This window comes from Lissotriton vulgaris, chromosome 1_1, assembly GCF_964263255.1.
Source record: "Lissotriton vulgaris chromosome 1_1, aLisVul1.2, whole genome shotgun sequence".
Lineage (NCBI taxonomy): Eukaryota > Metazoa > Chordata > Amphibia > Caudata > Salamandridae > Lissotriton > Lissotriton vulgaris.
The window spans coordinates 888,675,372-888,691,745 of NC_141685.1; the positions used below are offsets into that span (position 1 = coordinate 888,675,372).

Sequence of the window (16,374 nt, forward strand, 5' to 3'; positions counted from 1 at the left end):
CCATCGGAAGCCCCTGTGCAGGTTGTGTGTCACAAGTTGAAAAATCTTCATCTTCCTGGTAATCATCAGAGTCTTGACATTTAATAAGAAGTTCAAAGGGACTGTGAGCAGCCTGAAACCTGTCATCGTCTTCTGAGTCATCGTCATCAGCATCAGAAGAAAATAATTCTTCTGGAGGTAGAGAAGCAGCTTGAATCGGCATCGGTGTGTACAAAGATGAATGTCGCTGCTGAAGTAAAGAACTTGAAGACTTCAAAGGAACCAGATCCATTGATGTAGTCGTCGCACTGTCAACATCGACGATAGACAGTGTTGCTAAGCCACCGCAGACGAAGCCACCGCCGACGAAGCCACCGTCAACGACGATGAACGCGGCGACAAATGTTTCATCTTCTGTTTGCTAGACGATGAAATAGGTCTCACTTTTATATTTACAAACGTCGACGGTGAAGATGCCGACGACAGGATCATAGCCGACTTCGTAGACGCAGCAGTTGAAGTCGTCGATGCAGACGCAACAACAGCAGTTCTCGTCGACGGAGGAAGGGCAGAGCTCGTCGACGAGATAGGCAGTTTCTGAGGAAAAAACTGCGCAGGTGGTGTCTTGGACGCCTGAGAATCAGATCTCCGGGGCGTAGAAGGTGTAGAAAGAATCTTACAATCCTAAGCCTGGTTTTCAGGGTAGAGGCAACAAATGCACTTTTTATGAGGGTCTTCAAAATGAAGTCTCTGTTTACCAGAAGTTCCATAAGGTCTGAAGAGGGACTTCTTGGTTGTAGACATTATGAAGTTGTTCTTTGAGAAGAAAAGAGAAAAACTGAGCAGAGCTCAGGGAGACTCCCTTCACACGCCGTGCGGTAGAAAATCTGAGGGCCTGAGCCTCTGAGGAGAACATTCTAAGAGGGCGCTAGTGCCTGATTGGCTGGAGCTTGGACTAATCATTATGACTGTGATATGTTATAGAAGTGACAAGTTTTTTCTCTCTATGAAAACTCTATGGTTTTTCTTTCTTTTATAAGTATATATATATACATATATATATATACATACATACATATATATATACATACATACATATACATACATACATATACATATATATATATATATATATATATATATATATATATATATATATATATATATATATATATATATATATATATATATATACACTTTTGTTATTACTACATTGCTATGTTATGTACCGTGGGACTCCCACTTCGACGGCGGAGAATATTCAAGCATGTGAATCTATGAAAGACACCCCAATACTGGAGAATCAAGGCATCAACATTATTCAGTGTCACCGTTTTGTCAGATCACAACATAACATCTCCTTATTTAGCTTTACATTTAAATATGTGGTATAATGGCCTCTAATATTCCCATTATGGAATCAACAAATGGGAAACAGAGGTTCACCTTAGTGAAACAGATTCCGTAGAACAGCTCGACCCACAGAAGTATCAGCCTCGCTGATTGATTCTAGACAGTAATGTCTGGTAAAGGTATGGCGACTAGCCCAAGTAGCCGCTTTGCAGATCTGCTGAAGAGGGACTCCAGCGAATAAGGCCGTAGATGAAGAGACCGCTCTTGTAGAGTGCGCTCTGGGCGCTGACAGTAAGGGTCTCCCAGCCTGTGCATGGCAAAAGGCAATGGCAGCAGAGATCCATCTTGAAATAGTCTGTTTTGAAACTGCCTGCCCCTTACGAATCGCACCGTAGGTAATGAACAACTGGTCAGAAGTGCGTAGAGTAGATGTTCTTTGTAGGTAGAATTTAAGACATCTTTTAATGTCAAGCGAGTGTAACACTCTTTCCGCAGGTGTTTGCGGGTCTGGAAAGAACGTCTTAAGAACAATAGGTTCGTTGAGATGGAAATCCAAAGGTACTTTCAGAATGTATTTTGGATTGTGCGAAGTATCACAGAGTCACTTGTGAATTGCAGGAAAGGATGGTGCACAGTGAAAGCTTGGATATCACTAACCCTCCTGGAGGATGTTAAAGCCAAGAGCAGTGATACTTTCCACGAAAGGTACTTCAAGTCTGCCTTGTGGATGGGCTCGAATGGGTGACGCATGAGTTGAGCTAGGGCCACATTTAGATGCCACGAAGGAGGCGGACGGCGTACAGGAGGGAACATTCTAAAGAGGCCTCTGAAGAATTGTTGGATAATCCTTGCTGAGTAGAGAGAATTGGTCCCATCCTGTTGATATCTGGATATTGCAGCCAGAAACACCTTTAAGGTAGCATGAGACAGACCTGTTCGTGCTAACTGTAGGAAAAAAGGAAGAATTTCCTCAGGTTTTGCTGAAAAAGGGTGAACCCCTGCTGAACGGCACCAGATGCAGAAGCGCTTCCATTTCAGACTGTACGTCTTGATGGTAGCAGGCGCTCTAGCCTTGGCCAACACCTCTTTACAGTCCTCCGGGATGTTTAGGTGTGCGAACTCACGGTGTTCAGTAGCCAGGCCGCTAATCTCAGAGATGCTGGGTCCGGATGGAAGACTTGTCCTTCCTGAATGCTGAGCAAGTTCGGCATTGGATGTAATTGAATTGGCTTGCACTCCGACAGTAGGAGGAGCTCTGTAAACCAATATTGGCGCGGCCATCTGGGCGCAATCAGGATGAGTCGGCAAGGTTCCTTCTTCATCTTCCGTAGAACCCTAGGGACTAGTGGAATCGGTGGGAAAGCGTACGCAAACGTCAGAGACCAATTGATGGAGAACGCATTCCCCAGAGTTCTTGTGGGGATGCCAGCTTGCGAAGCTTTGGCATTTGCTGTTGGTCCTTGTCGCAAAAAGATCTAGGTCTGGCCAACCCCACTGATGAAATATGTGTTACACTGTCTCCTGGTGAAGCTCCCATTCGTGGGTGGAGACCGTAGTTCTGCTGAGCGCGTCAGCGAGGACGTTTTCTGTCCCCGGAACATGCACTGCTTGCAGATTTACATTGTGGTGAAGAGCCCAAATCCATAAATCCTGCGCCTGTTGAGACAGGAGAAGAGCTCGTGTTCCTCCCTGCTTGTTGACGTAGTGCATGCTTGTTGTGTTGTTTTTTCGTATCAACACATTGGCATCCTGAATGATGGCACAAAACGCCTTGAGTGCAAGAAAAATGGCTCTTAGTTCTAAACGGTTGATGTGCCACCGTTTTTGCTGCGCAGTCCATTTGCCGCTGATCGTGAGGCCTTGTAGATGAGCCCCCAGCCCTCGAGGGACGCATCTGTAGTGATGGTTAGACTCGGTGCTTCTTGAAGGAACGCGCACCCCTGCCTCAGATGACTCATCTGTGTCCACCAGAGAAGAGATTTCTTCATGAGTGGCGTGATTTGAATGAGGTCCTCGAAAGTGCCCGAAACCTGTTGCCACTGTAAGGTCAGTTCCTCCTGAAGCGGCCTCATTCGGAGCCGGCAATTCGGAAGTAATAGAATACAAGCCGATGCCATCCCTAGAAAAGACTTGTACAGTCGGACTGAAGCTGACTTTCTTTGGATCAGATCTTGTGCTAGCCGACTTATTTTTATCTGTCTCTCCTTTGAGACGAAAGCTCTGAGTTTTTGAGTGTCTAGAGTCGCTCGTAAGAAGGCCCTTCTTTGAGACAATTGCATTTGGGATTTGCTGAAGTTGATTGTCAGGCCTAGAGACTGAAATAGGTGCAGGTTGTAGGTGTTGATGAACGGTTTCGTGAGAACTGGCCTTTATAAGGCAGTCGTCTAGGTATGGTAAAATTTGTATTCCCTCCAGCCGGAGGTGCGCAGCCACTGGAGGTAAAACTTTGGTAAATACTCTTGGATCTGACCGTAAACCAAAGGGAAGGACCTTGAATTGGTAGTCCCTGCCAGCCACCCTGAAGCGAAGGAATTTCCTGTGGCGAGGTAGAATGGGGATGTGGAAATATGCATCCTGGAGATCCAAGGTGACCATGCAATCTCCTGCTGCTAGAAGATGTAATATTTCCTGAAGCGACTACATCCGGAATGTCAATTTCTTTAGATATTTGTTCAGAGCGCGAAGATCGAGGATCGGGTGCCACTCCCCTTTCTTCTTCTTTACCAGGAAGAACCTGGAATAAAACCCCATTCCTCTCATCTTCTGTGGAACGCTCTTGATCGCTCCTTTTTGTATCATCACCTTGATTTGGGCAAACAGCTCCTTCAGGTGAGCTGGGGGCGGTCCTTTTGGCGGAACATTTGGAGGGAATTTTTCGAATTCTAGGGCATGGCCCCTGGCCACAATATCCAGGACCCATTTGTCTGTTGTTATTGACTGATAGTTGGAGTAAAATTTCGATATTCTTGCGCCAAGTTTTTTGTGAGGGCGGAGTATTGGTGGTGGCAGGGGAAAATACTCATTGGCGCTTGTCTTTGCCGCGGTAGTTTGCCTTACCCCTGTTCTGGGTGTAGGTTGATCTTCTCTGCCCATAAGACTGGTAGCGCTGTGTCTGATAGCGCTGGTTACCTTGTCTGTATGTGGATTGTTGTGGGTATCCACCTCTATTGGAGGACGTCCCTCGTCCTCTTGCTCCTCAAAAGGGCGGCTTGCAGAATTGCAGGGTGCCCAAGGATTTTGCTGTTTCAGAATCCTTTTTAATTGTTTGTAATGCTTCCTCTACTTTGGGACCAAATAAATATTCGCCATCTAATGGCATGTCTAAAACTCTGTTTTGGACATCTTGCCTGAAAGAAGTTGAAAGTAACCACCCCTGTCTGCGCAGGACAGCAGCTCCTGCTAACTGTCGAAATCCTGTAGATGCGGCATCTATAGCTGAATTGATAATCTCTTCAGAGATTCTTTGGCCTTCTTGAAGAATTTGAAGTGCTTCAGCTTTGGATTGCTCAGGGAGGAGATCGATAAATGGTGCGATGTCAGACCACATTTGGCAGTCGTACCGCCCCAAAATGGCCAATGCATTGGCAGCACGCACCACAGTTCTTGCAGCCATGGTGGAAACACGCTTTCCGATTGAGTCTAGGTGTCTGCCATCCCTGTACGGTGGTGCCGTAACTGCAGAGGATGGATTTCTGGCCCTCTTCTGGGCAGCCTGGACAATTACTGAGTCAAGTTTTGGATGTCCGATCAGACATGCAGGCGATTTTTCAGGAGCCTTATACTTTTTATCTATGCGTGGCAAGACCGGAGGAATGGAGGCCGGCGTTGACATTACCTTAATCCCTTCTTTCCAGATGAAATCAATGATGGGTATTGTTTTTATCTGTCGTCTGGGCTGATCCTTGAAATCGTACAAGAAACAGTCTTGCTCCGTCTGTTCCATCTGCATATGAAAGCGTTTGGTTGCACGCTCCATTAGTAAGTGAAAACTAGCCACATCCACTGGAGGGGAGGCCGACGTAGTCTGAGGAGATGTTGAAGGAGATTGTACTTGATAGTCATCCCACTCCGACAAATCGTCCACTTCTTCTTCCCTTTGGTCTTCATCCTCCGAAGACTGCGGAGCTCCTTCTTGAGTGGGTTGTGATTGTGAAGACGGACGCACCGGTGGAAGCACGGGTGGAGGTGCTTCAGAAGTTGGAGTTGTCGGCCCAGAACCTGTTGACTCTGATGGTGGGAACCTCCTATTGTAATCGTCCAACATATATTGTAAGTTGGATAGCAAAGCCATAGGCACTTGAGCAACAGGGTTATCTTTCACTGGTGTCGATACATGAACAGGAGATTGAGAAGTATCATATTCTTCTTCTTGAAGTTTGATATGCAACTCCGATGGGCTAGTTGCTTGTCCAAATGTATTCTGGACCATCTCATCCTCACTTTCTGTGTCCAAATGTTGGTCTGGCACTTCAGAAGACACCTTATGAGGTGAAATACGAAGGGGTGAAAACCGCATTGCTGTTTCACGCATTTGCCCCGATGCTTGTTGTGGTGTTAGAAACACTGTCGATGGAGACCACACCTGTATTGCCGTGCATGATGATAATTGCGGCGTCGACGGAGGATTCCCTTCCGATGGTTTTGTCGTCGACGAGGCATCCTTCTTCGACGGGACACTCTTCGTCGACGGGACACTCTTCGTCGACGGGACACTCTTGGTCGACGGGACACTCTTGGTCGACGGGGCACTCTTGGTCGACGGGGCACTCTTCGTCGACGGGGCACTCTTCGTCGACGGGGCACTCTTCGTCGACGGATCAATCTTCGTCGACGGTGTTACCTTCGTAGACGGTGTGGAACCCGAGTCTTCAGAGGAGTCGACGACGAGGCGTCAACGACGGACGTCGACGGTACAGGCTTCACAGAAACAAATACCATAGTTGGAGACGCTGTCGCCGATGACATAATCATACGAGGTTTAGGTGAGGAAAAAGTTACCGTCGATGTCACTGTAGTCGTCGCTCTCGTCGACGAGGAGGTAGAAGTGGACATCGCAGTTAGAGGAGATGAGGTCTGTTGTAAATTCCTCTCAGATGACCGAGGAATCTTGATGGTGATTCTCTTTTGAAGGTCAGAAGTGCTCTCCATGCCTTTGCTTGTGGGGACAGCCTTGGATGTTGAAGGCTTATCCAGTCCCTTAGGAGGTGGTTGTTTTTTAGTCACCTTTGCCTTGGGTGATGACATTCCTTCAGGCGCAGGCCTCTTCCTAGAGGCTGCAGTTGAACCAGAGGCAATGCTGCCCACCTCAGATGCAGGATTAGAAGAATCCTTTAACCTCTTCATCCACAGAAGTAAACGACCCTCTCTATCCCTGAGAGTCTTTTGAGGCATGGTTCTGCAGATCTTACAGTCAGAGGCCTGATGATCTGGGTATAGGCAATAGATACACTTTTTGTGTGGATCTTTCTCAAAAAGCCGAAGCTTACCACAACAATCACAAGCTCTGAAGAGAGACTTCTTAGAAGACATCCTTGAAAGTAGTTCAAATTGAAGTTAGAGTTGAGAAAACTGAGCAGAGCTCAGGGAGACTCCCTTTCACACGACGTGCAGTAGAAAATCTGAGAGCCTGAGCCTCTGGGGAGGAGGTTCTGGTGGGTGCTGGCGCCTGATTGGCTGGACTTTGGACTATACATAATGACTAGGATAGTCACGAAGGTGGAAGTTTTTTCTATGGTAGCTTGGGCTACTTTACTTCCTGGTTGGGGATTAGTGTTATTTCCAATGTAATTATGGCATATTACTGCTTTTTTGTGTACCGTGGGACTCCCACTCCGACGACGGGGAATGATTTAGGCATGTGAATCTATGAAAGACACCCCTAATACTGGAGAACATCCTTTTCCCTAAGGTGTCCAGCATCTTGGATTCCCTATCTGAGGGTGCGGTAGGGAATGTGAATGAGAGGTGGAGGCTTGAACCACCAAGCTCTCCTGTGTAGGGTGTTCTGTGAGGAAGTTGGGGTCCCCTGGAGCGGGACAGTGGCGGCAGGCAATCGTCCTGTTTACAGGCGCCCCTGTGCTGGGCTTGGACCAGGTGTCAAGCAGGACAGCTGTAAGGGCTTAAAAGGGAGAAGCTGTACTCAGGGAAACACTCCAGGCTGAAGCACCCCCATCAAGACGTGCGTCTTGAATGCCACGGAGGGCAGGCTAAGGTCCAGGACCTTGGCCGTCCTTTTAACCACCACTACAAATGATGCTCCCTACTCCATAGCCAAGGTAGGGGGAGGAAGCATGCTAGTATCTGGAGAGGTACCCAGTCTGCTGGCTTCTGCAATATTCACACACCAGTCCACATTTGGGTTAAAAGGCTGGTATTCTTCAGGGTCCAGCAACCCCTCCCAGAGTCCTAGCCCATAAGAATAGGGTTCAGGCTTCGGCCTGGAAGGCATGTCTCCAGTCAGAGCTGGAGTCAGTGTTGAGCAACAACCATCTGGCTCGGATTCTCATGAGGGGATTAGAATTGGGGGGTGTTGACATTGGGACCGGCGTAGGGGAAGGTCGAGATGGTACAACCGGCACCAGTATGGATCCATCTATGGATCCAAGGGGCTCAACAGGTGTCAGGGCTGAAGGCTTCAGCATGGATCCATTAGGAACCCCTCCCTATGCTGCAGGGCCCAAAGGCGCTCTGGTGGGAATGGGCCGCTCAAATATGAGGCTCATGACCTCATAAATCTCACAAAGTTGAATCGGGGTTGCTCCAGCTCCCGGAAACTCAGGGAAGCACAAAGAAGACCCAGTCGCTGGCTTAACCGCAAAGCCAGGCCTCAAATGTCAAAGCTCCTCCGTCTCGTTGCGAGCAACAAAGAGTTTAGGCTCTTTGACCAATTCTGGGACCTTCCAGTCGGCCGGGATAGAGACCGTCGCAGCATCGCATGTCGAGCTGCCAGGTGATTAAGGGACCGTTCCCGTAAGGCCTTCTGGTACATGGCGTGGCAGTAGACGCAGGTCTTAATGTCGTGGTCGCACTCGAGGCACCAAAGGCAAACAAAATGCAAGTAAGTCACCAACATCGGTCGGTGACAGGCGCCGCAGGGCCTAAAGCTGGCCTTCCTTGATGACATTCCTACCACATCAGGAGAAAATAAAAAAAACCTCTCAACAAAAGTAAAAAAAAGCTCAATCAGAAATTGACTGAAGGGGTAGCTCTTCTGGATCTGTGCTGACTTGTGAGGAAAGTAAAGAACTGACATCAGCGTGCAGGGATAGCGCCTATATAGGCACCGCACACGTCTCTTCTGGTGCAAATGATGCCACGTGGAGCCTATCAAGGCCACCTACAAGCGCGCAGAAGTACTACAAATAAAAAAAATTCTAGATCCTGAATGAAACCTAGGTATAATTCTAAAGTAAGGAATACGCGGCTAGAAGTCTCTATCAGACTTAATTAATTCAGGCCTCCAGGATGCCTTTGTTTTAACAGTTGCATAAGACTGTAAATTTGTCAACTCTTTGGAGTGACCAAAGAACCTTTAAAATAAGTTGTCTTGAAAAGACAAACCAGGTCCTGAAACTATGGGGAGCCGTCTGTCAGCTACTAGAAGCCTAGGTTGACCATTGCTTGTTAAACAAGGCAATGTCTCAGTCACTTTATTTAAAAAAAGACCTGACCTATTAAGATACTTCAGAAACTGCTGCTGCCATGAAGCTTGTATGCAAAGTAAAATTTTCAATAAAAAGCGAATGATGGAAGAATCAGGATTCAAGAAGACATATGCACTGTAAGTAGAGTAAAGCGTCCGAGCCTCTGCGTGGCCGAGGATGTGGCACCCATAGAACCTGTGGGTCGGTCAGCCAGAGGTCAGGACAGTACACTACCCCTCTGGCAATTGCATTCTTTATAATCTGCCCCCTTGCCATTAAGGTCACCCATTGGGAGGCAGGATTTCGTGAGGCACCCCCAGAATTGACCAAGTTATTGCTGTGTGCCACTAAAAGGCTATAGGGAGGGTACCTACCACCAAATAAGTATATCTTTATCAAATATGGAGGGATGGTTGGGGTAGGAGCAACAATTGTGAAGGGCAATGCAATCAACTGGGTCAAGCCGGCTACGGGATTCTGCTATTCAAGAACAGGCGTGAGAATGTGAAGTGAAAGAGGACAATATTACATTTTATTTATAAATATTTTGGGGCAACAGCAGTAAAACACTTTCATTTCTCTTAACACATAGATGGTAGTGAAGGAGGTAAGCCCTGCATTGTCATAGTCACAGTCAAGAGCAGACAGATCCTATAACTGTAGTCTTGGATGCCTACCAAAGTAAGGTTAAAAAGAAGCCAAGCAGATCAGCACAGCCAGGGACTGTGTGATACCATAGGTTTACCAGTGAATGCAACTACCAAATGTAGGCTTGTACAATAAGTAGGGCAACATCTGTCTTTTAGAAGACAGAATGATATATTTTCAAATTTAGATTCCTGGAACAGGAGTAGAACTCCAAGGAAATGCTAAACCAAAAGGGAGATTTACTAGGGGGTTTCCAGATAAAAGACCTATTATGGTCCAAATATTTGAGCATTTGTTTTAGGAAATGATGGAATGAATTTGGCCACTTGATTTTATTTCAATACACTTGTGATTTAATTTAACAAAATATATAACTGAAGTATAGGTGCTTTCAAAATTCAAAATATTGAGTAAATTAATTATTTTAAGACTTCTGGAATATGTATTTAAGCATTTCTAAGGCAAATGCCATTATTGAGACTCAAGTGGTCAGAGGTGCAGGCAATCTCTGCACCCTGCATATAATACAAGAGCACACCATGCGGTGTGGAGGTCCGGCTCTTTGAAATAGTTTAATGGACATCTTACACTTAACAATCTGAATATGTTTCTGACAATTAGGAATATGACGGACAATCGATTATTATTTCTTTTCACTGATAGACTAACCATTCACAGTAGTAATGCACCTGTATGACAATTTTTTTTAAAGCTCATAAAAGCACTTTTTGGGGCTTTTGACATGGGCTCCCAAAACCATATGGACTTGCCTGGCTCCATGTAGTGATTAAGCAGTCAAGTCCCACATGCATGGTTGGGGCTCACCTTGTAGCAGTCATTAGCAATTAGCTGCAGCAAGCTGAAGGACTCGCCAGATGTCTCCATCTTGAGGTATAGCTCCCAGGCTAGCCGTGGCTTTTTGTTCATGATGTCTGAAGTCAGAGAGATAAGGAGGAAGGAGGAAGTAACACACAACAGTCACCAGTGTGTCAGTGCATATGGAGAACAACTAAATCAGGTGGATATTTATTCACAGCAACAATGCCGATGTTTAGCAGACTCCCTGGACATGGTTAGTGGGTGCCATTAAGAGCATGAGCCACTCTAAAGCCATACTTTGCTCTCACTCCCAGGGGCTAATATTCAGTAGTGAAGTTGAACCAACTCACTTGATGTAACCATCGACACATTTTCCAGCCCTGAACTTTTATCTGTTAGCTAAATACATTTCAGTTGTTGCAGTCTTTGCTTGCTTCTAACCAACACACTTGTGTTTCCTTCCCCAATAATTATGTTACTTCAGCAGCACTTCCAGTTCCCTCTTGCTGGAGTAATTTTAAGCAGGTTCTTGTTTTTTAATCCCATGCACAGGCTGCATTGCTTCCGCAGCTCTCCCAGTCCAAGCCAGCAGGCGTCTCTTTAAAAAAAGTGCTTATCTCACCCTCCAATATCTCAGTTGCTTGAGAACCACATTTAAACCTTGCCAGCAGATGCCTCTGTAAGACCATTACTTGACTTGTTACTTCAGCAGTACTCCCAGCCTCTTGACGATGTGGCACAAAGAGATTAGTGCTTTGCTTTTCCTACCGCAGGGCTGTTATCTCAACATTCATATCCCATTCCAGCAGGTGTCACTGGGCTACACCTCCTCTGTAAACTATTACTATAGCTGCACTTCCAGTAATAGCCAGCAGGAGTCATCGTAAGAGCACTTCTGAGGCTGCTGTGGCCTACTCTTTGTCTACAGCACCACACAAGCCAGTCCATACTTATAGTGGCTTGCAAACCCTCCTCCATACTCACAATAGTGTGCATGCATCATCTATTTTAACAGCAGCGTGCAAGCCCCTCCTCCTCGGAGACCTTTAACTTTCACCTAGAGGACCACACTCAACCAAACTCTACAGCCCTTCTAGAAAACCTTCTCCTCACTAGGCACATTACCGAACACCCCACACCACTTGACACCTATTAGGCCCAAATTGTCTCCTCAATCAGGGGTGACAGTTAGGTCAGTTGTCAGGGCACAAAGATATGGTTTACAGAAACCTCATTTGCCTGGAGAGGCAGTTGGGTTGCTTATGACTTTGATGAGGATACCCCTGGAAGAGAACTAGGATTACAGGTAAGTCATATTTCTCTTCGACGGGATCCTCCTCAATCGTCATAAGCACTGAATCGAATAGCAAGCCCATCCTCCGCCTGCAGACAAATGAGAGGTGAACCAACCAAATAACCATAGCCAATTTAGCATTGAAACACATTTCTCAAGGAGGCTTGGCCTACTTGAGTGTCTACTCTGGAATCAGAGTCGTGACAATAGTACCCAGTAAATGTATGTATTGATTTCCAAGTGGCTGCTTTGCAGATCTCAGCAATCAGTACCTTGTTCAGAAAAGCTACTGTCGCTGCGTTCCCTCTAGTGGAATGAGCCTTGGAAATAGAACCAAGCGGTGTCTGTGCCATCTGATAAGACAGCTTGATACATAACACTTTTCATCTGGAGATGGAAAGGTTAGAGGCTGGGAAACCTGTTCTGATGGAACCATAATTTACAAACAGTTGATCAGATTTCCTAATAGCTTTAGACTTGTCCAAGTAGAATTTCAAAATCCTTTTCAGGTCTAGAGATTGAAGCGACCTCTCAGCAGCTGGTGTAGAGGGATTAGGGAAAAAGGTGGGCAGGGAGATGGATTGGTTAACGTGGAAGTCTGACACCACCTTCAGAAGGAAGGAGGGGTGGATCCTCAGAATGACTCTGTTGTGGTGAAAAAACGTGTACGGTTCCTTAGAACAGAGCGCTTGTATCTCGCTCACCCTGCGGGCTGAAGTGATTGCTACCAAGAAAGCCACCTTCCATGTAAGGTGTTGGAGGGATGCTTCGTGGATAGGCTCAAAAGGGGGCGCCATGAGTATGGGCAGAACCAGATTTAGCTCCCAGGGAGGTAAAGGAGTTCGGATAGGAGGGTAAACCTTGTTTACCCCCTGCAATAAATCCTCCACCACTTGCAAGAGAAAAAAAGAAGGTTGAGAAGGTGACCGACTGTATGCCGTAATGGCTGCCATGTGTACATTTATGGAAGAGAATTTTAAGCCGGACCTGGCTAAGTGGAGGAGATAAGGCAAAATTACCTCCTCTTGCCCCTTGGTAGGTTGGAAACCATTCGGTACATACCACAAATAGAAAAACTTCTATTTAAATGCATAAGAGTGTCTTGTAGAAGGCCTTCTCGCTTCTTTCAAAATGCCCATGCAGTCCTGAGGAAGTCCTAAGTGCCCATACTGGAGGACATCAGGAGCAATGCTGCCAAGTTCAGGAAGGGAAGATTGGGGTGATAAATGCTCCTGGTCATCTTGGACAGCAGGTCCGGACTTCCAATAGGTGTAGGAGGTCCGGGTACCACCACTGTTGTGGGAGTCTGGAGAGATCAGAATCATTCTCGCCTTGGAGTGGGAGATCTTGGTTACAACCTTCAGTATGAGAGGGAGAGGAGGGAAGGCATAATCAAAGCCCCCTGACAGGTTGATCAAAAGGGCATTTCCTCTCATTCCTGGCCGGTAGAACCTTGAAGCGAAGTCGCAGCATTTTTTGTTTGTCTTGTCCGCAAAAAGATTGATGCTTGGACGACTCCATTCTTGAAAAATTCCTGCCACTACTTTGTCGTGTAGAATCCAGTCTTGCTGATCGTCGAAGTGACTGAGGGAATCTGCTTGAGAGTTTTGCTCTCCTGGTAGACGTATCGCTGTGATCGAGGGTTTCCTTGCTAGGAGCCAATGCCAGCGCGCTTGAGCCTCCAGGGACAGAGAACGCGATCGAGTCCCTCCCTTTTTGTTTAGATAGTACATGGTAGTTGTATTGTCCATCTGGACTAATATAGAGCTAGTCTGGAAAGAGGGTAAAAAAGCCTTGAGGGCTAGATGCAGAGCCCTTAGCTCCAGCTTATTGATGTGGTATGTCTGTACTTTGGACGACCACTGAGCTTGAGTCTGGAGGGACTCCATGTGTGCTCCCCACCCCAGGAGGGAGGCAACTGTGATTAACGATTGTGTCCCACCAAGAGGTTTTCCTGTCGCATCCACTATGGGATAGATGATCTGGCTGCTCTCGACAGATGGATCTTGCAGTCCGATCGAGCAGTCCGTTGATCCCACTTGTCCTCCAGATCCTGCTGTAAAGGACGCATCCTCAGCCTGGCATTGGGGACGAGAAAAATGTAGGATGCCTTCGACCTGTCGGACCGAAGGGAAGGTAGTGCAAACCATTTGCTTGCACGTCAAAGTGATAGATGATAGTCTCTCCTCCGAAGGTAACACTTTTCCTATTGCAGAGTCTAATGTTGCACCCAGACAGTGTATCCTTTGAGTAGGATGTTGAACTGATTTCTCAACATTGACATGAAGGCCCAGCTATTGGCAAAGGGCTAGACATCATTAGTAGTGAGTCCTCACACACTGGGGAGATGGGCCCTTCAGAAGCCAGTCATTGAGGTAAGGATAAGGGTAGAACTCTGAACTCATAATGCTTGGGTCCACTAGAAAATGCAGGAACCTCGAGGACGTTGGTTGACTGAGATGTAAAAGTATGCCTCTTGCAGATCTATCAAACACATCAAGTCTCCTTGCTGGAGATGAGGATATATTTGATGGAGCGCCAACATGCAAAACTTTTCCTTCCAGATGGATTTGTTGAGAGAGCGCAGATCCAGGATAGGTCTGAATTCTGACCTTTCATTCTCACTAGAAAATACCTTGAGTATACTCCTCAACCTCGTTGAGATATAGAAACTTCCTCAATGGCTGATTTTCGTAGGAGAGTGGATATTCCTGCTGCAGTATTTGCAGCTTGTAGAACACGGTCTTCGCTGGAGCTATCTCCGGAGGTTGATGACGGAAACGTAGAGAGTACCCATTCTGCGACGTACTTAAAAATCATTGATTATTTTTGATGCTCTGCCACTCTTCTAGGTGGTTGGCCATACTTCCCCCACTGGAGTGGGAAACGGCGATTGGGGAAGAGATTGTTCATTACTTTGATGGGGCTTTTGCTGAGGTAGCAGATTGACGTGATGCTCCTCTCCCTCTGGGGGTGCGACGCCCCTGAGAGTGGGTTCTGGCTTGGAGCTGTTGTTGTTGATGCCTCTGCCACTGATGGATTTGAACCCTCTGATGGAAAGGTTGTTGGTCGTATGGCCTGTATCTGCGCCTGAACCCCTTTTTCTTCTCAAGACTTACCAATTTTAGTATATGTGCTGCCGAAGCGAGCTTACCACTTACCACTTTCAAAGTGTCTAGCTCCGACTTCACCCTTGAGATCTCATCATCTGTGTGCATGCCAATTAAGGAAGATCCTGAGAAAGGGCGATTTAGGATCAATTGCGAGCCTCGGGCTTTAGTGCAGTAAGCCGAAGCCAGGATGAAAGTCTGGCACAGTTCCAGTGTGCATAAGAATGAGAAGATAGGGTTGCTCCATCAGCTGCAGCACTAAATCTGATTAGCCACCAAACCTCCTTCTTGTAACACCTCCTTGAAATCTCTGCGATCCTCCTTGGGAAGTTTGTCCTTAAACTTTTCGAAAGAGTCCCACAACGCCCTATCATAGTGCCCCAAGAGAGCTGAGGCGCTGAAAATCTTCAGCATGGAGGCTAATGTACCACAGATGTTTCTTCCCCAAGAGTCCTGTGCTCTGCTTTCCTTTTTGGGGGCACTGTTGAAAAGGAGGCCACTGCGCGTGTCTCTTTAGCCGCCGCAATGATCACAGAGTCTGGAGGTGGATCGGCTCTAAGTAATAATTCTCTTCTTGAGGCCTGTATTTTTTCAAGATCCTTGGTGGTGCAGGCTTGATAGTTGCTGGTATGAAGAACACGTCCATAACAGGCTGCAGAAGCTCCGGTACCAGAGGCAACAAAGGCCTGGCGGCTGATCTTTGATGTAATGTCTCAAAAATCACAGAAGATGAAGTTTGGGGGGTAGGCAAATCAATGCTCAATTTTGTTGCCCCCCTGGCCAATACATCATGGAAGGTACTGATATCATCCACTAAAGAGACCCTCGAGGTGGATTGTCTGTTAGGGACATTGAATAGTCCCTTTTCGAAGACTGAGTAGAAGAAGGTGTTGCTGATCTGCGTCTTCTCCGATGCCCACGAGATGTAGTACTCCTTCTTGAGGAAGTTGTCACTGTGCAAGCATGACCTCGACCCCTCGAAGGAGTGGTAGGCGAGATATCTACTGCCAGAACCAGACGAGATAGTGGTGACCTGTGTATGATCCTGGAGTAGTCCTGTGATTCTCGTACCTACCCAGTTGTGTATTTCTGCCAGTGATGCAGTGGTACCATCCACTTAGGGAAGTGATGTTTGCCTACAACTAGGGGAGTGATGTTTGCCTCCATGTCTCCTCTTGTGTAGGGGCCTCCGTCTCCTGTGGACAGGGATGTTCGAAGACGCTGAACTGCTCCACATCGATAGGATAACCTTGGGTGACCTAGAGGCTGACGACGCAGTGCGTCTTGACCTTGATCGGTCAGAATGTGTATGATGGGTCGACGTCAATTGGTGCGAGTGTCTTGACGTCGAACGTGGAGTCAGTGTCTCTTGGATTACCAATGGCGATTGAACCCTCTACGCTGGGAGAGAAGTAACCGACAGAGAATGGTGCACTGGCTGCGTTTTAGCCTTCGACGTCGATCTCAATGGCGAATACCTTGACGTCGATCGTACAGATACCGACGGAGACCGATGTCTCGATGCTGA

General features: G+C 46.9%; 1 protein-coding gene across 2 annotated transcripts in view; it reads right to left on the bottom strand.

Annotated features, from left to right (window-relative positions):
* IFT56 (intraflagellar transport 56) overlaps positions 1 to 16,374 on the bottom strand; it is a 331,504-nt gene that overhangs the window by 11,055 nt on the left and 304,075 nt on the right. For both annotated transcript variants that reach the window (XM_086958844.1, XM_086958852.1), the window contains exon 16: positions 10,449 to 10,555. In XM_086958844.1, coding sequence (XP_086814970.1) covers positions 10,449 to 10,555 — 107 coding nt within the window. The remainder of the gene's footprint in view (positions 1 to 10,448; positions 10,556 to 16,374) is intronic.